Below are 19,252 nucleotides of genomic sequence, written 5' to 3' on the forward strand. Positions count from 1 at the left end.
AGTCTCTCGGCATTTGGAGTCATCATCAGAAGCTGTTCCCTCTAAAAGTCATTGGAGAGTGACCCACATTGTGTTTTCTCTCTCTGAATGGGTCTGCTGAGCCTCACACGTACGGGAATAGCAATGAGGCTGGTTATTTTGTGCTACAGCTTTACACTGGGAGCGTAACTTCATGGAGAAGAGAGGCTTTTGGTGGCAGGAGGAGTTGCACAACCTGTGAGTAGGCTGCTCTGTCCGCGCCAGATGCTCCTCCGTAGCTGGGCGGTATCACTTTACACTGTCGATGCACGGATGTAAACAGAACCGCAGCGATGCACAGACTGCAGAGAGCTCCTCTACGAACTGCACACGTGTCAGGCCAGCTGGGAACAGAAAAAGCAATGAAGCAGGAGTACAGAGAGGAAACTTTTGCTGCTTTTCTTGCTGTTCCCCCAGAAAGGAGATAGCAGGGTGAAAAGCTCTCCTTTTTTTGAGACCACACTCCAGAAGCTGCCTTGCTAGTGGAGTTTTTTTCCCTTGTGTTTGTTCATGCTGAATGTTTTCTTGAGGGTGTCATTTAAAAACCTCCTTGCTGTTGAAGTGAAAAGGTGAGCTGCATTTGCATAGAGGAACTTTACTATTTATTATGAAGATTTCAAATTATTTTTAAAAAGAGGAAGAGTAGGTTGATACCACTGCAGAATCCATCTCCAGTCTCCGACTTGCTCAGCAGCCACCTCCCAGTGCCTAAAATCAAAGAAGCTAGAGCATGACACCACCCGTGCCAGCTGGGGGCAGGTTATGAAGTGTTTCAACAGGGGATGAATCCCTGCAGTTACAGACTCACTGGAGGAAGTAAATATAGATGTCTGTCTCCCAGTGACCCTTACGGGGACTAGGGATGAGGCTGTGGGAATGATGCGGTGAGAGAGCGAGTGCCTGCCGTGGCAGGGAGGATGGTCCCTTGCATCTCTAGAGCCAGAAACCCGCTGAATTGGTAGGGAGGCTGCTGTATTTTAATTCTCAGGAATCTTAGCTTGAGATTACATCTGTTTCCATCTTTCTAATGAAAAGCAGTTCTGTTTGTTTCTTCGTTATCCCAAATGTTGTTAAATCCTAACAAATCCTCATCTTAGACTGGGTGGTGTTTTTTTCCAAGATAGTTTCTGAGTAGCGTGATAGATCTGCTGCCCTGCTGGCCCCTCTGGCTGCGTCCTCAGACCTCTGTTTCCTCCTGACATCCCAACGGCATGACACTATCCAGGGCAAAATTAGTTTGCACAAGGGTTTGAGGCAGCACAGATTAACCCAGAGGGAGTCTACCCGGTACAGCAGTTAAAATGATGGCAACTCTCAGGCTGTGCAACCCAGGAGCTCCCGCTATCGATGCTCTTAGGGAAGCTGCGCTGACGTTTTGGGAAACGCTCGCAAAACAAAGCCATGCTATGGACTCGGCCTTTCTACAAAACGTGCTTAACTCATCCCCTATACTGCATGTTGTGGCTCTTGCAGATCCTAGTGCTGCCGTTCCAGCTGGCGCCTAAAGCAGAACCAGCTGTGGAGTTAGACATTCCCATGGCCGGGAGCAACTCTGTCCGCTCTGGTAGCCAGTAGGAATTACTGAGCAGTGTGCGAGGGATGCTGTGCTATTTCAACCAGCAAGGTGGACGAAAGAAACTGTTTACTTTCTCAGCAAATAAAACTGAAAATTAATTGGGCTTTTCTCTTTCCTCAGGGTCTAATGGGTTTCATTGGTCCCGTAGGGGAGCCTGGAATAGTGGGAGACAAGGTAAGATTGCTTGCAAGGAATTGGTGGTTGTAACTTTTGCAGGGTGAGGGAGACTGGGGCGGGAGGAATATTGTGGAGATTGAAGTTGTCGTGGCAGTGCAACACCCAGCCGGGAAGGCAGCACACCCAGGGTGTCTGAGCTAGTCTTGGGCCAGGCAAAAATCATCCGCTTCACGTTTAGGAATTAACATGCGCTTGCCCTCCAAGGAGAAGCTGTCAAATATTCTCTGAAAATTTAAGATTTCTTCATTCATAATCTGCCAGAAAGCTTGTATTTAACAGTCAATTCTGTGTTTTCTGGGAATGAGGGACCCATCAGCCCTGTGTTCCGGTCAAGGGAGGAGTCCCAGGAGTTGAGGTTACAGACAGATTTGTGCAGAGTCGTGCTCACAAGCCCAGGCTGAGCTGCCAGTGGGGTCGCACAGGCCCAGGGCTGAGCCTGCATTGAACTGGAGCTCTCGGCAATTTCTCAGGTGCAGAGAAGGTACAAGAGCGCAGCCACCTATCTGAGCAAAGGCCGGTCCAAATATTTCCCTTTTCATTTGACGAGGACCATCCCGTCCGACTGCCCCTGTGGTTGCATTGGGCACGCTACTAAGGGCTGGTGCCCTCTTGTGTACAGTACAGATAGATGCTTCTTTCAGGAAGAACAATGGCTTTATTTTCCATAAAAAATGTAAATGGACATTAATTTGTTTTCTATTAGAGTGTAAAATTTTATTCAGGGGTAGCTTCCAAAGACAAATCATCCATGTCATTCATTGTATCTCAGTTGCAGACTGCTGGTTTTCATTGGTGGTTTAATTATTCACAGTCCAGCCATAAAGATAGTAAAGAGCATAAAATGATGCATTCCACACATCAGTTCTCTCGCGCTTTTATTACTTCAAGGCCTGTCCTCTGGGTAATGATGTCAAGACTGTGACAGTTACACTGTGTTCGGTGCAAATGCATTTTATTGCTTGTCTGCAGCAGCCTTTGGAAAGCCCAGTGCACTCCATGGTCTCTGGTGGAGCAGTAGCAGAAGCAGGCTCAGTCCAAACTGTCAAGGCACACAAGAACTAAAAGGAATGACATGATGTGGGCTGCGTTTTACAGAAGGAATACAGGAATAAAGAGTCTGGGATGTGTCCAAGGTGGTTACGCAGAAAATTGGTGCCCGAGTGAGCTGTCTCAATGGCAGCTGCAGCCCTGCATTGAATGAGGAACAAGGGGTTTGCCATGCAGAAGATGTGGGAAGATCTTTTCTTCCCCACTCCGTTAAATTCACATCTGGCCCTGTGACTTCCATGCCAATGCCTTGACCCCATGAGCCATCCTCATCCTGCAGATTGACTCTGTAACATGATGATGTTATGCTGGTCTTAAGGCAAACCCAGGCTGTCCTTGGAAAATCCGCTCTAGGAGATCCTTAGCACAGCTGTGATTTCTATCAGGCTTCTTCTCTACCAGGACAAGCTTATGGATGACAGAAATAACTATCATCAAATCAAAACCTCAACCAGGCCTCCAGTTGGCATAGTATCCTACAGCTTACTATGCTGTTGTGAGCTAAATGAAGTGGGAAATGTGCTTTCATTAGACATAGCTGAGTCAGCAATCTCCATCCTGAGAGCTGCAAAACTTGAGCCTGAAGCCAGTAGAATCCAAAGATTATCAAAGAGAACAATACAGTTAATACGTACTTAATAAAATCCATGCATTCAGGGGGAAAAAAATCCTTACATTGGTTTACAAGGGCCAACTGGTGACAACACAAACTCTGGAGTTTGTTTTTAATAAGCTGCTTAGAGCCCAGAAAATATTTCCCCTTACGCTTTAGCTGTTGGAAGGTAGGTCAGATTTTGGGCGTAAACTACTTGGCAGCATGTGCTAACTCCTCCTTCCTCATCCCCCCGAGCACACAAATGTAACACACCTAATTCCCGGTGCGTTGCCAGGGCCGCGAGGGAGAGTACAGGCAGTTGTGGTGGGAATTGCCACCATCTCCAAAAAGAAACAGTCGACGTCCCATCGCTAGAGCCATGCCTTCAACTCACCCTTTACGTCAGTGGGTCGTGGTGGTGCTCACGGAGGTTCACACCTCGTCTCCCGTTCTTGGCTGAGCTGTAGGGCCAAGGATGTACTCAGGAGAAGCGAGATGTTCTGCGTGTGGGGATAAGTTAGGCTTTTGGAATTAATAAGTGATTTTTTTTGGTATGTTACATTTTTTATTGCCAAAGGGTGGCTTGTTTTAGAAGGGATAGTATCTTTAGGGCGGGCTGTGGAGGCATCCGGCTCTGAACTTCTCATAAACACGTTGTTGTTTGCACTGTGATCTCAGTATGAGCCACAGGATAGGAAATCCCCCCAAAATGCCTATGGTCTCCTTCTGAAAGCACCAGCCATCTACTTCAGGCAGCATCTCTGTTTTTTTCCAGTTTGATTCCCTGCTCTCAGCAGGGCCTCGTGACCACAGCTTTCAAAACTGTCGGAACATGTAGGGTTTATGATACTGCAGAACAGTGAGGGATGTCGTGCCTGGGGTGGGAAGGGCTGGAGATCTCCTGGGATCGAGTCCTAGCACTGTCCGGAGTTCAAGGTGGTCTTGAGCGCGTTGCTTGTTTCTTGTTCCTCAATGGTTTGGTGGCAAGAGTAAAGTCCCCTCTCTTGGGATATGGAGGATTAACTCATTCTTGCTGTAGTCCTTTAACTACTCTGATGAGCTGGTTACTTGAAAGAGAGTGATGATTATTCTGTACTGGAAGCCTTTCTGGTAGAAATCTGATGGCATAGACTGCAATTTAGTTGTTTCGTTGCTCTAGATCTCTGTTGCTGCCAGCTCAGAGTGCTTGTTAACAAAAGTCCTCACTCTTCCTCATGCACCTCTGTCTCTCCTAGGGCGACCGTGGCTCGGTGGGACCCCCAGGCCCTCCAGGAGTCAAGGGGTCGATGGTAAGGAGTAAGTCTGCATTCTCTCGCTCTTGCTGCTGCCTCTCTCTCTCTGTCCTTGCAAAGGGCGCTGCTTCTCCTGGTCTTTTAGGAAGAATCTGCAGCTATTGTCATGTAACTGTCTCTGTGGGGGCGGGAATGGCCATTTGACTGGGTGGATATTGAGGTATAACCTCTCCCCAGCAGTCGTGTTCAGCAGTCTCCCCTTCAAAGAAACACTGGGTTTTGACACGTGCTCTGCAGCTCCATCAGCTGAGGACCTGTAGTGTCAGGTAGAGATAACTAGGACCTGCAAGCTGCGGCACCTGAAGGATTGCCTGCTTCCGAGCATGCTGCTACTGCACAGAGGGGGTCCGGGAGCAGGGATCTGGTCTTCGCATCCCACCAAGTTGCAGGGGCAGCTGGAGACGCAGGGCTCATGGGGTTTTGCTGTGCTATGTGCACTGCCATTCGGGGATCCTCACTGAGGAGTTTAACAGAGGGGACCTCAGCAAGATCTTGTCTTGCTCTGACACTTACCTCCTGTCTATCATAGTGCAAGACCCAAAGACAGATTTTCATATTAATCCAGCCCATTCTCTTCTGGGCTGTTCAGAAAATCTAGCTGCTTATATTGCTAGCAAGGTTGGAGCTGGGCCTGTGACACCCGACCTTCTCCGTCTGCCCCTGAGCAATTTTACCCTGACAAATAATGGACTGCCAGACCTTGCAAGCAACCAACAATGCCTTTTGTCCTGTCTTCCCCACTTGGAGGAAGAAGGGCTGAGCAGATCCTGGGAATTCACACCAGACGTTTTCTTCTTCCTTCCCTTTTAGGGGCACCCCGGGATACCAGGAGGAGTGGGTTTTCCTGGGATCCCTGGACCAACAGTAAGTAAAGGCTATCATCACCTTGTACCACCACACACCAAAAATCAGCATCCCGTATCCTGGGCATTCATGGGCTGACTCAAGCAGCTGTGTCCCAGCTGATTTGAGTTTGATCTGAACAAGAGATATGGGGAAAGGGATGGGCCATACGTGGGAGCAACATGGAAAGAGATGCTAAAAAAAAAAAAAGAAAAAAAAAAAAGTGTTGCTTAATTCAAACTTTTGTAGCCTATTTCCCTAACGGGGGATCCAAAACTCACAATCCAGCCTCTATTGTTTAGCAGGACAGAAGCTCACTAGCTCAGGGCGTTATTGCAAGGCCCTCTATTTCTGCTGGGAATTGTTGGCAGCATGGCGATCACATCACGCGACTGTATCACGTGGTGACTGCATCATGCGATGACTGCATCCTGCATTTGCAGAGCCCCTCGCTGGAGTGAGAGGCAGAGCAGCTGCCCCCAGATGCCCCCTCCGCCTGGACGGGCTCGTCGGCACCCGTGCAGCTGTGGCTGGAGCGTGCAATTGGTGTGGAGGTAGATTTTAGTGTGGCTCCAGTTTCCCACAGCCATTGTTTAGACGGAGCTCCAGCTTTCCCAGCAGCACAAATGCCCCTGCACGTTGTTTGCTGGATCCAACGGAAAGGCAGCTCTGGGCGGCTACAGGGAATGGATTTTGCTCAGTGTGTGAATTCCCACAGCGTTGTTAATTGGGAGGAAGATCCCAGTAGTGAAATGCCCAGGCAGCGCCAACGGTTTGGCCTCAGCGGCAGCTCTGCCCACTGCTCAGGGATGCTCTGGGCCCGCCGGCTGCAGCCGGCTGCTGCCTGGGGAGAGATTTCACAGCTGCAAGTCAATGGAGGTCAGGAAAGAAAAGGTCTGAGGTCAAGAACCACCTCGCGGTGACCCGTCTCTACCTGAAGAGCAGCAACGTGGCACTGGCCAGGCCCTTGTAATAAAAGGAGCATGATGCTGCCCGCAGCCCCCAGCAGCGAGCTGGTCTGTGGCCCCTCAGGGCGGCACTTAATTAGCTGTTGAGAGAAGCCTAGGAGGCAGCTGGATATCTCTAGATGTCCCTTTTTTTAGCAACTTGCCCAGCACGTTAGCTGCTGGCTGACTCGGGGATGGTCGGAGCATTAGGCAGGCCCCTTGCCTCCCCCATGCTGTGGGCTCTGGGGAGGACAGGAGCGTGTCCTGGGCAGAGAGACGTTCTGCACTGGCCCTCCGGCAAAGAGCTCCCAGTCCTGGAGCACTATCTGGTGCACCACTAACTAGTACCTTTAGTTGAGGCTGAGTTTTGTCTTACTTCACTGGGGCATGACGACACCAGTATGAGCAGATGCTGAAACCTTTCTGCAGAGCTCTGGGAGCTGAGACCGTCCCCAGGTCCTTCCGCTTCTGCCAGTTCCCTGTTCTCCTGCAGGCAAACAACTAACAAGTTCATCCAAGCAAAATGTTTCCTCCAAGACTGAATTTCAAAAAGTGATAATTCAATAAGTCAAACTTCTCCACAAAGCCAGTGAATCAAATAATCCCCTAATATCAAATCCCCACTCATTAACTCCAGCTGTTTCTGCCTGTTTCTCCACCAGAACATTCATTATTTGCTTTTCAAGCCAGACGTGAGGCGTGCTGTTGTTGTTTGTGAGAAATCTTTGAGATTAAGCTATCCAGTGAGCCTTAGCAGCTCTGATGGCTGATTAATTCAATAGATGGTGATCGGGAATGGGAAGCAAAGGTATAGTCAATGGTAGGAAACTCTGCCCTTCACTTCAGCTCACTGAGGCTTGTGAATTCCTTTTTCCTCTTCCTGCTCACCATCATGCTACATCTTTTGCGTTAATACACAGTTTTGAATTATATATATATATAGGTAGTAAATTAAAGGTCACACATCCTCTAAACAGTTCCTTGAAATTCCCAGCATGGTATCTTGTTGCTCCCCCAACATTTTGCTATCACAACAAATGTTTCAGCGCTTGTATTTTCATAAGCTATTTGGGACAGGCTGAGACTTCCAGGAGGATATTCCAAATACCAACAAAGAATTTCATTTCAGTATGTGTTTATCATAAAAATCTCTATAAAACAGGCATCTGACACATCTACTGCTTGTCTGTGCCAGTCACTACTGACCTCACTAGCAAAACCGAGATTTACTGTGATTATAAATATAGCTACAGTCAACTAAATTTTCCATCTTGAGTGAGAACAGCTAAGCATTTGTATTCTGAACTTACATGCCATGCAGAAAGATACCTCCGTTCCAAAAGCAAAATCTTTATTAGTGGCAGTAGTACAAGCAGTAGGAAGATCACAGTCCAATTTTGTTCTGATCCTTGGAGTTTGCAGGGTTGATAGTTGGTAAAAGCTATTAATATATAAATAGCAAAACTTGACGTGGAATGTTTGAGAGAGTAAGAATGGAATGTGTCATTTTGAGGTTTTCTTTTCTGACAGTAGAAAGGCACTAACTTCAAATATGGGTTTTTAAAGTTGTAATACAGAATAAAGTCCTGTTAATTGAAGATATCCTTTAATTTTTGAAACTGATAAATATTGTAACAGGGAAAAAAAAAAGCTGTTTAATTTTCTTCTGCGTTTCCTGTATGCACATTAATAAATCAAGTGTGTACGAATCCAGGTTAAAAGAAAACCTGAACCCTTTCTGTAAGTGTAAGAACAGGATCATCCGCAACACCAGCAGTCCATATGAAATTAGCATCTATCTGCCAGTATGAATATTTATGCAGCACTAACAGGGCAACAGTTACTTGAAGATAAAATCAGTATTTGGCTGAAAAGGTCAAACTTGGATACCTAAGATGAGGTGCCTGATTTTGTATTTGGACAACTGAAAAACAGATCCTGGTTATTATTATTTTTGTACAGATACTGAGCCACAGCTGCTTTTAATAGCTTCGGAGGGAATTCTGGATGTTCAACTTTGCTTCAAATCACACCACTTACACAGACAACAGGCTGCAGATACTTAAGCATACAAACCTCAGCCAGGATCCTTGGCCTAAACGTTCATAATGCAAAGACAATCAGTGAGTTTAAAAAAAGACCATTTATAGACAAGTAAATATGGTAATGTCTTTGGCAAGAATTTAATGAACCAACCTGCTGGTCAAGGGTCTGCGTCTGAGGCTCCTGCAGATCACGTAGGGATGTGGGATCTTACAGACAGCTGCTGCCTTCCTCCTCCTCCATCTTCATTTTGTTTCCCTTTTCCCCTTCCAGGGTCCGGCAGGAGTCCGTGGTGCGCCAGGGATAAGAGGGATGAAAGGCCGCAGGGTAAGCGCTTTCCACGAGTTTTTATCCGTCTCCTCTTTCAGTCATTGGAAAAGTAATCCGGTGGATTAGTTTGGGGGTGTGAAGATGAGCAGTTTGGGACAGCACCTCCGTAGCCATGTTTCTGCTGTGCATACAGACTGCGGTCGGTGCAGCAAGTCTTCGCAGGGCTGCGACTGCAAGTGATGTGTACGGGCAGGAGAGTGTCCCAGTGTAGAGCTGATCATGGAAGTGGTGCGGCTTGTCTTTTCCAACCACCTGCAACATCAAAACAGGGTTTACAGACACTCCTGGTGAGGATGGTGAAGACTTAGTCATCTGAAGATGTGTCTGGCTGGGGAAAAGGGTGCAGGCAGAAGACCAGAAAAGGTGCCTTTGCTGGCAAGGGAGAGAGAGCAGCTGAGATGTGAAGGGTTGTGATTTAACCGGAGGCAGATAAAGCAGGAAATGTTATGCCATGACATAGAACTGAGAGATGAGGCAGGCAGAAATGGAGCTGACGAGGAGCCCAAGAGGCGACTCTTCCCATGTCTCCCCTTTCGGTCTCACAGGACTAATATCTTCTGGCAGCGTTCTGCAGGGTTGTGAGAAAGGTGTGTTTAACGTTGTCAGATGATCAAATTGTAAACACATGCTTTGTCTCTCTGTGGGTTTTTCCAGCCCATTTTACCTGTACATAGCTAAATAGTACCACACTGTAAGCGTGCACTGACAGTGCTACAAGCGCACGTTATGCTGGATAAATATTCACAAGCACTCTGTCAGTTCATGTGTGGTTCTTCCCACTCTGTTTGGGTGACAGCCGCCAGCAGAGTGACCTCTAGACCTGCCAAAGCTGCTTGTTTTCCTGCCTGTGACTTCCAACCCACGTCCCACTGAGCTCCTCAATCTTTCTTCTTCTTCAACGGGACATTTATTGCAGGAGCATCCCTGCTTTGGGTTGTTTTTCCTTGTCCAGCTGCTTTACAAAGTATTAATAGCGAGCACACGTGGGTTTTGCTGAAGGCCCCAACAACAACATATTTTTCATTTCTCCCTCCAAGTATCCTATGAGATCTGTTGCCATGTTTCATTTTCAAAGACATAGGCTGGAGTAAATGATACATTTTACCCCCAGTCTCTGCTTCTCCTGCAACTCCTGCTTGGGGAATTTGGGAGAGCCAAGCATTGCATATGTTTCCCTATACCAGAGCTAGTACTCTCTTTGAATAGCTGGGACCAGCACAAGGAAATGGAATAACCAACTAGAAAGCTTTATAACCACAGAGTTATGTACTCTGGAACTGCTTTAAGCTTTAAAAGCACAGCTAGAAGGACACCAGTAACATCCAAGCCCGGCAGATGCATATCAGGGTTCAGCTTTTATCTTGTGGCTGGGCAAAACAGCTTCCTTGCGTCTCTGTTCTCCTTGGTGGGAAGGCCTGTGGATCTCATTCCCCAGCTCCGCTCTCAGAGGGTCCCTGGGGAGCGAGGGTTCTCTGTGCTACATAGCAGCAATTAACCGAGCTGTCCAGGACATCCGTGATCACGACGGATGCGACACTGGAGGCATTCTTTCACGGGAGGCTTTGAATGGATGGCAGAAAATATCTCAAGGTAGAACTACAGCGCAGAGCTGAACGGGAAATGCCTTCCAAGTGAATCCAGGCTGCCGACTGTGCAGGCTCTTGGAGAGATGAGTGCTCCGAGGGCATCCGACATTTCTGCCAGTGCCTTTAATGTATGCACTGACAGAGGAGGAGTCCCAGCGCCGCCTCCTCCCAGCTGCCAGCCAGGGATGCCAGCCACATCCCCCGGCACCGAGCCTCTCCTTACGGCAGGCAGCCACGTGCAGCTGCGGTGTTCGGCTCATGGGTTGTGAGATTCACTCGCATAAATCTTCTTCCGCTTCGTACGTTGGCGTTGGCCTGAAGTCCTCAACCCACAAGGAAAGTACAGCTGGCCAGGTTGGTTTCAGCTCCGCTCATACTGTCAGGAATGACAAAGGGAATATTATCGCATAAGGTAAAACCAAGGGCAAGGCTGGATTCGACTCCTAAGAAAGGAGGTTGGCTGGCAGAGCAGGGACCTGTCCTTGGGTGTAGCTAGGTCCAGAGAGAGGGTGCCAAACCCTCAGGATAAATCCTGCAGGACACCAACTGCTGCCAGCACTGTCCATCCTCAAAATGACGTACCGCATGGTAGAGATACACAGCTTCATGGCCTTGGGTTGCGTTTCCTCTCCAGATCTTGAGTCCAGCAGACCTTGTGCCAGTCCCTGGACATTCCTCCACAGAGGAAGCCCTGACTTCAAAGTGCATCTCAGCTCTGAAAACCAGAAATGCAGTGATCCTCTATCCCGGCTGGCTGCAGAGCCTACAAGAAGTCACCCCAGGAAGTTCAGAACGTGGAGGTAGAACAGGAGGCAGTGCCTGGGGAAAGAGGGTGCTTTAAGGTCTTGATCTTGCCCTAAGGACACGGGTATCAGAAAGGGGTAAGCCTCTGCCAGCGGGCGCTGGGCGTGCGGATCTGCTGCTGGTGCCCTGGGCTGATCCTGCCCTCAGCACCCGCTGCGTGGTGGAGTTTGGTGTGTTTGAGCACCGCAGCGATATAATCTGTACAGAATTTGCGAGACAGACAGACGTCCTTTCTAGGATTCCCAGCAGAGAGGAGGAACTTGGGCTTTGCTCTGAAATCCTGCAGATTTCAGTGAATATGATGTGGGAAAGTCAGTGTTGTAAGGACCAGCAGATCTCCTGCCTGGAGGATTTCTGGTTTGTATATCTCTTTCTCACGTTTTCCTACCCTTCCTATGCTCAGAAGACATTCCAGGCACATAGTATTCTTTTTTTGCTTAGTTTGTCCTGCTATTCCAGCTCTTGGTTTTCTCAGGATGGGGAAATGATCCCCCAATTGTAATTTCAGACATTACCCTCTGTCTATCCTAGCTTACAAAAGGGACGTAATTCAATTCAGAGTGGAAACATGAATGCAGCCTCCGCCAGATGTTTGTGGATTCCATGAGCTCTGTTTGTGGATACTTCATTAAAGTAATTTTGCTTTTGAAGAAAACGTAAATAGCAAATATGGTTTTGATTGTAAAGAACAATGGAGACTTTTGGGGGTCTGTATTTATGTTCTGATAGCTTTTGTATTGTCAAGATATAAATACAAATTTTAAAAAGAAAATTCTTTTAAAATTGTAACCTTCTTTTTAGTCACGACAGGGCTATCGTTCCTTCCCAAGTCTTTGTTTAGCCTATCAAACTGATAATGAACAATCTCCCACAAATGCAGTTTCCCCGCTCCTCTTCCCTAAGGACAAGAAACTTGGACATGTGAGCCCAGGCTTATCTCCCTTCATCCGTATTCAGTGTAGCACTTGGACATGTGCTTAACGTTCAGCTAATGACAGCTCTGCACATGTTTAAACCTAATTATTTAACCAAATCAAGGTTTAAATTTGGAGGCAGCTGATTCAGCAAGTCTCTCACCCTATCTCACTTAAATTCAAAAGCGCATTTCTGTTAATCAGCACTTCACAGCAGGAAATCGTGTGGTCTCCAGCATCCTCTTTTGAGGATAGCGATATAAAAAAAAACGGGTATTGACTGAGAATCCCTGCAAAATGTTAAATATCAACTGGAGCCATGACTTTGCAACTCAGATCATAAAGCTGCACCTGAAATCCTGCTGTAAAGTGACTTACCTTGTCCCGTTGTTCTGGCCAAGGTGTCTGTCTGTATTTCTGGCATTTTATCCTCTCACTGGAAGGGATGCTGGGTACTGCCTCAGGCGACTCAGAGGAGCTTTTCAAATCTCAAAGCATATTTCTCTTTTCTACTGTGCCGTTCGTTCATCAACCTCCTGCATGAACTGTTGCCCAGGCGAAGCCTGCAAAGACGAGATACGGCGTTGCACACCTGCGCTCTCAGCACTCTGCAGCTCTGTGCGGGAGGGGACCGCTATCTCTCAGCCGCACGGACCCGATGCTTCGCAGCATCTCTTGCTGCAGGAATTTGTAAATGCCAGGCATTTATAAAGTGGTGTTATCTAAGCAAACCTGAAAATAGTTGCTTTTTCCAGGCCCGGCTGAGAAGTTGTTCATGGAAAAGAAGCAGAGGTATATTGTTTTGCTCTTGGGTATCTTTTTAGTTGACTGAAAAAGTATTAGAAGTGCTTGAGGAAAAGTTAGCTATGGCCAGCAACGTCTCCCTTCAGCTTCAGTCAAGGCATCTGCTTGGTTTCCATTTGGCCAGACTGCGATAGTGAAATATCACTATTTGGGTAAAGGGGTAAGGAAGAAGCTTCGGATTTCTGGACAGGAGCTACTGACTGCTTGTTCGTGCTGCTGCTGCTGCAGTCAGAGGCTGGTTACTCTCTCTCTTTGAGCTCTGAGTATCTCTTTAAACGGGGAAATGCAGCACTGCTTTGCAGAAACACCTTGTTGAGTATTTAGCTCTGTTCTGCGGGAATGTTGTCCGCTCTAGCAGCAGAGTCTATCTCGATTGCCTCACATGGACTAGCAATAAACCTGAGTTGCAAAGCCTGGAGCTGAATTCCTCTGCATTTGTGAGCTGACGCTGTTCATATCTAGCCAACACCGTAACACTTTGCTTTGTCTGGGATTGCTCATAGTGCTGCTCAGTATTGCACGTCTCTGAGGGAAGTACTGTCTTGGCCTGTGTACCCACTGATCCTGTGGCACTGTGATCTGCTTTGCTACTGTTTCTGGAGCCTACATTAAAAATAACTCATGATTACAGCAGGCAGAATGTGACTGCAGGTGAGACTTGCAAGGACTTAACGCTAGCTTTCTACTACACAGCTCCATGGGGACCTACACAAGGATTAGAGTGAGAAATGTGCCTGCATAAGACATTGAAACTAGAATTTAGAAAATGCTGGGCTCTGCCCAGCCCCAAGTGTCTCGCTGCCTGCTGAGATCCAGGACCTCAGTGCAAGCGTGACTTACTGCAGCTGGAGCATCGGCGTGCGGACGCAGGGTCGCAGAGCTGCGATTTCCTGCGCAATACCAATTTGGCTCCTCTTGCCTGACAACACAACCAAAATGGGAAACTCATGTCTTTAGGTAGCAATGAGTGATGACACTTGGTTTTGTGCCTCATGTGCTGCAGTGGGGCTGCCCAGGCACGTCCCTGGCTGTGACTCCCTGCGTGACCTCGGGTGAGCTGCTTTGAGATGGATCTGGCAATGCCTTTGAGCCGCATGTTCATGTCCAACTGCCTTTGGTGAAAGAGTTGAGCAGGTTCTCAAACGCTCCATCAGCCATGAACCTGTATCTCTTTGTGCCTTGGCTGCCCATGTGCAAAGGAGTGGACAGATCTCGATTTAACCCTCCTTTTTTTTCCTGTTTACATTGTAAAGCTACTTGGAGCTTGCACTGTTTGTACAGCCCTGGCCCAGCGGGACCTCTCCTGCGCTGCGTACTGCCATGTAAATACTAACACAGACTAGATAAAAGCTTCCTTCTCTGTTTTATGGGCTCCTAGAGATGCTGACACCGGTGATAAAGCCATGCCTTACTCTGCACCCTCCTTACCCTGTTCTTAGGACAGGTCCGTGCTGCACGTGCCCTTAGGACGACGTTCCCCAAGACGCCTCTCTGCCCCGGTCCCTCTGCCGTGCCACGCTCGGGGTAGGCGTGCCTGCCTGCTCAGTTAATTCTGAAGCACCAAGGGTCCAAGGGAAGCCCGAGGAGCTGCGCTCAGCCCTGCCTGCAAGGCCAAGCCGTGCAGGGGGAAGGCACCGTGCTGTGCTTTGCGGCGCTTGGCATGGGACGCTCCCTGGAGAGCTGCCAGGCCCTCACTCACTCATCTCTAACCGGCGTTGTCAGTAAAAGAGAGTTTTAAAGATTTAACTAATTGACTAAATGTAGCCTTTCCTGTCAGGGCGAATTAGGGAAAGCCTTTATCCTGGGTTTCGGCCCAGAAGGCTGGAGAAGATGAAGCTTGCCACATGCATTTGCGAATACAGGGTCACTTTCTCCTTCTTCAGGTCAGATGCCGATGAGATGTGTTGTGATGGGATTAGGCAGGTGACTGCTGTGAAGTGAGATTGCCCTGGCAGATCCTGCGATGCCGGTGACAGGGCTCTGCTGGAAGAAACGAGGATACCGTAAACACTTCCCCAGTCAACCAGCCCTGCCGGGTTGGACCGCTGAGAACCAGAGCCATCACTGCCCTTGCTGCAGCACTGAGGGAGGGCTGAGGGCACCCAACAGCCTCCACCCAGCTCAGAGCAGCCCAAAAGGCAAAGGGGGCTGGACAGGGCAGGACAGGCTACAGAAGACAGGTCTGGAGGGGCAAGATGCATCCCACTTTCCTTCCCTGGCAGCATCTGTCCTGGAATGGAAACCTCTAACCTGGGTCATCACTGTTGTTTCCATGTCCCACTTGCCCCTGATCCCTGCTCCCTCCTCTGGCAACACCAGGGCTGAGCTACTGAATCCTTCCCCCTGCACATCCTTCCCCTTCTTCACAAGAAGGTCACCCCATCCTCTCAGATAGCAAAGGTGTAATTGCACAGAATATCCAAATGGCTATTCAAAGAGGAGGGGAACAGTGTGTTTTCCAGGGAGGATGAGAAGTTGGGTGGCAGGGTACTTTCCCAGGGTGCCAGCGCCATGCAGATGCTGACACCTCCCTTCTCTTTGGGCAGCCCAGTACCCAGCCCAGGGCAGGTCTGTGTATTTTGCTGGGTTACCGGGTGTCCCGGTCACCCCCGGCAGCTCCCCAGATGCCTCCAAGCCCTGCTCTCCCACTACTCCAACTGAGTCTGCCTTGAGCTGTCAGTAGCCCTGCTTTTAAATTACCTTCTGGTTTATGTCATTGTGCTTTGAGGTTTACGGGGACATGGACTAATAAAACTTTTGGTCTTTGCTGCTCTCTGATCTAGTGGCCAGCATGAGCCGGGGCACTTGGGGTCTAGGGCTGGTGAGACCTGGCATTACATTAGTGTAGCAAAGCGCCAATCTGTGAAACACCCCATTCGGTTGTGGTGTTCCCATCTGGTGCACAGTCCTCTGTCCGTCTGTCCTGGAGACCAGGCTGAGCATTCTTTAGAGCTGTGTCTTACTGGCATGCAATACAGGCTTTTGGTTATTTAATCTCTGGTACGCTCAGCAGCCCAGGGTTTTGCCAAGCACAGTAAAAGTTTTTGCATTATTTTATATTGACAATGTTTGTCTGCTGTAATAATTTGGCTACGTTTCCTATACATCTTCTGCTGTTACACTGCCTTTCTTTGTGAGTCTCTCTCTCTTTGCCTGTCATACTGGAGTTGCTTTTCTAACACATTGGCTCCCTAGCCCTGTTATTACTTTTGGCACTCGGTTTGCATCCCGATTAAGCACGTTGGCTCCTGTTTTCTCTATTTCCGCGTTGGCCTGCTCTCAGGATTCCTCTTACCACTACATTCTAGCACCACTCTGTGTTTTTATTTATTATTTATATTGCAGTAGCGCCTAAGAGTCCCAACTGAGCTCATGGCCCAATTATGAACATGACGTGCGTTAATAGAGTCTGTCGATAGGCCCTTTTTTTACTGTTTTATTTTCCCTGACCATGGCTCTATTTATTCTCTGTGACGTGCTGGTTTCTGGGGTTCAGATGGTGCAGAGGGTTGCGTGTTCAGCTCTTCTGAAACGAGCTTGAAAGCTAGGTCACAGTTATCCCCTCCTCGAGACCTGTGTTCTCCTTGCCTAGCACCCTCTGGAAGAACAAGGACGCCCCTTCCTCGAGGATGCCCGAGCTGTACCACGAGCTGTTCCATTTTAGCTAATCACATCCAGCATCGCTCGCTGTCTGGACTCTTAACGTGCCACGAGCATTAGCAGCAGTGCGCGTGTCCCGTACACCTCCCGAGGTCCTCACGCCTGCTGCACGCTTGCACACACCCGGGAGCAGATGCCGGGCGTAGGACCAGACACGCCGAAGCAGGCACGGCAGGCTGCGCTCCTCCCAGCGTGCATATGCATGAGCACCTGCCTGATCCTTAACAGCAGCCGGTTCTTTAAACAGCAGGTAGCTGGAACCGAAGGCTTGGAGTTCAGCTGCCAGCAAACGGACCCTGCTCTTTGGGAGCAGTTTGGGGCCCAGGACAGTTGCGAAGGTACCGTATGGTGGGGGCTTGTGAGCCTCTGTATGTTTTGTAGCTTTATTGCCCTGATGGCGACCATCAGACAGTGCGGTGTGCCCAGGGTTGAGGGCAGGGGCAGTTGGAAAAGCGGGGTTTCTGGGCAGGAAGGGGTTTGATGTCAGTAAGGCTAGAACTGCAAATCTGCGCATCGACAACACTCTTGTCACGTAACCGTTGTCTGAAAATAACGCTGCTCCTGGCCTGCCTTTCTCTTCCAGCTTTGGTTAGCGGTTGGTAGTTGGTTTAACAGGAATAAAAAGTATTTTGGTGCTGGGTGCTGGTAAATGGTGAGAAACAAAGCAACAAACACAGAAGGGATCTGTTGGGTGCTGGGCTCCACACTGCTGTGCTCAACCCAACCAGGTATGGGTTGGCTTAGCCAGGATTGGTTTCATGGATTTTCCTGGTGGCCAAAGCTAGGGTGACTGCTGTATTTTCCAATGAGATATATACTCTGTGTTCTTATTTTTGCCTCTCTTTTGCCTTTTTTCAGGGTGCCAGAGGGCCTGATGGACCAGTAGGTGAGCCGGGGTCACGAGGTGTCAAGGTGAGTGCCAGTGGGCGGCCAGGTTGGCTGAAACTGCTCTTAGCTGTGTTGTGAAATGCTCTGGGCACGATCAAGGTCACATCCTCCTCCAGGAACAGGGGATGTTCAATTGCTCCATGAGGATCAACCAGCAGGGATGAGTCTTTTGTGCAGCCGGGGTAAAATCTGTCCAATGTGGCTTATGTCCTTACGGCTGGGGTCTGAGACCCTGAATAGAGAGGCCGTCCACAAACGTAAAAGGGCCTGTGCTAAAACAACAGGGTCCCTCACAGGAGGGGGAGCAGCTTTAACTGGCAGTGCACACGCTTGACTGTTAATCTGAATTTAGCACAAATATCAGAGCAATTTAACACAACTGGCGAAATATGACCTAAAGGAATACATGTCTGTTCTGATGTACTTCCTGTTAATTAGATCAGGACAGGAGAAACCACAGGGCAGGAGATGTCTGGTGCAAAGAGAGCCTGGCAGGTACCCTGCCTGAGCAGACCCTCATCCAAGGTGAGCCTGCTCCAGGACAGGCTTTCAGAGCAGTCCATGGGAGAGTTTCTGCAGCAGCCTGATGTGAGAGTAGTGTGGCCGAGCTGGACCCTCGTCCTGGCATTGAACGTCACAGGCTCCATCCCCTGCATGGCCCTGTCGTGGTTCAGCCCCAGCCGCAGCTGAGCACCACGCGGCCGCTCGCCCCGGCGGAATGGGGAGGAGAATGGAAAGACAAAGGCAAAACCTCGTGGGGTGGGATAAGGACAATTTACTGGGACAGGAAAGGGAGAGGGAAATAACAGCATCAGTACTGATAACAGAGTATACAAAACTGGTGATACACAATGCAGTTTCTCACCCAACGACTGTACAACTCAGACCGCATGCGCAGACCCGTCCCAAAGCCGGACCATCCCCGAGCCACGCGTCCTGGAGTCGCGCCCCCCTCCCCGACTAGCCCCCTTTTATGTTGAGCATGACGTCACATGGTATGGAATATCCCCTTTGGCTAGTTTGGGTCACCTCTCCTAGCTGTGTCCCATCCCAGCTTCTGGTGAAAATTAACTCTATCCCAGCCGAACCCAGGACAGGCATCCATGGCCCTGTGAATGCAATTTGGATGGGGAATCTCCCTTATTTCATGCCCTGCCAGGCAGGACTGTGCTGAGTCTCCTGAGAAATCCCAGCTTCCTCCAAAGCAGTGTTTGCTCAAAAAAAACCTTAGGTCATGCAGCCCATTGCCCAGAGTCCCTGCTGACTGGGGTGTTCCTCAGGGCAGGATGCTGGGTGTTTGGCCTCTCAAAAAGCTGCAGGGAACTGGAGGGGATTTTTAATGCACAAAAATGCAAGAGCAGGTGGGCTGGGGCAGAAGAGCATCACCGATAGTTTGTGCTCCTGCCGATGTGCCTTTGTCTTTTTGCTTTGCAGGGCCGACCAGGGGAGCCAGGGAAGCTGGGGCCAGATGGGCTGCAGGTATGTCCTTTGTGACAGCCAGTGCCTGCCAAACCTGGCATGGGGTCAGTGCCCCGTGGGGGTACCCACACGTATGCTGTGCCTAGGGAACTGCAGCTTCTCCAGGCCAAAGCGCCGCGAGTGTCTCAGCACATTCCCAGCTGCTAATCGCTGTAACTGTGTTCACAGGGGAAGATGGGTGAGACTGGGGAGACAGGAGCACGTGGCTTCCCAGTAAGTGTCCATCTCTTGTGCTTCCTTTCATAACCT

At 49.2% G+C, this 19,252-nt stretch overlaps 1 protein-coding gene across 1 annotated transcript in view; it reads left to right on the plus strand.

Annotated features, from left to right (window-relative positions):
• LOC129215463 (collagen alpha-1(XXVII) chain-like) overlaps positions 1-19,252 on the plus strand; it is a 162,588-nt gene that overhangs the window by 97,976 nt on the left and 45,360 nt on the right. The window contains exons 26-32 of the mRNA XM_054848650.1: positions 1,715-1,768; positions 4,649-4,702; positions 5,516-5,569; positions 8,812-8,865; positions 17,495-17,548; positions 18,959-19,003; positions 19,172-19,216. Of these exons, the coding sequence (XP_054704625.1) occupies positions 1,715-1,768; positions 4,649-4,702; positions 5,516-5,569; positions 8,812-8,865; positions 17,495-17,548; positions 18,959-19,003; positions 19,172-19,216 (360 nt within the window). The remainder of the gene's footprint in view (positions 1-1,714; positions 1,769-4,648; positions 4,703-5,515; positions 5,570-8,811; positions 8,866-17,494; positions 17,549-18,958; positions 19,004-19,171; positions 19,217-19,252) is intronic.

Source organism: Grus americana, chromosome 20 (genome assembly GCF_028858705.1).
Source record: "Grus americana isolate bGruAme1 chromosome 20, bGruAme1.mat, whole genome shotgun sequence".
In the NCBI taxonomy this organism is placed as follows: Eukaryota; Metazoa; Chordata; class Aves; order Gruiformes; family Gruidae; genus Grus; species Grus americana.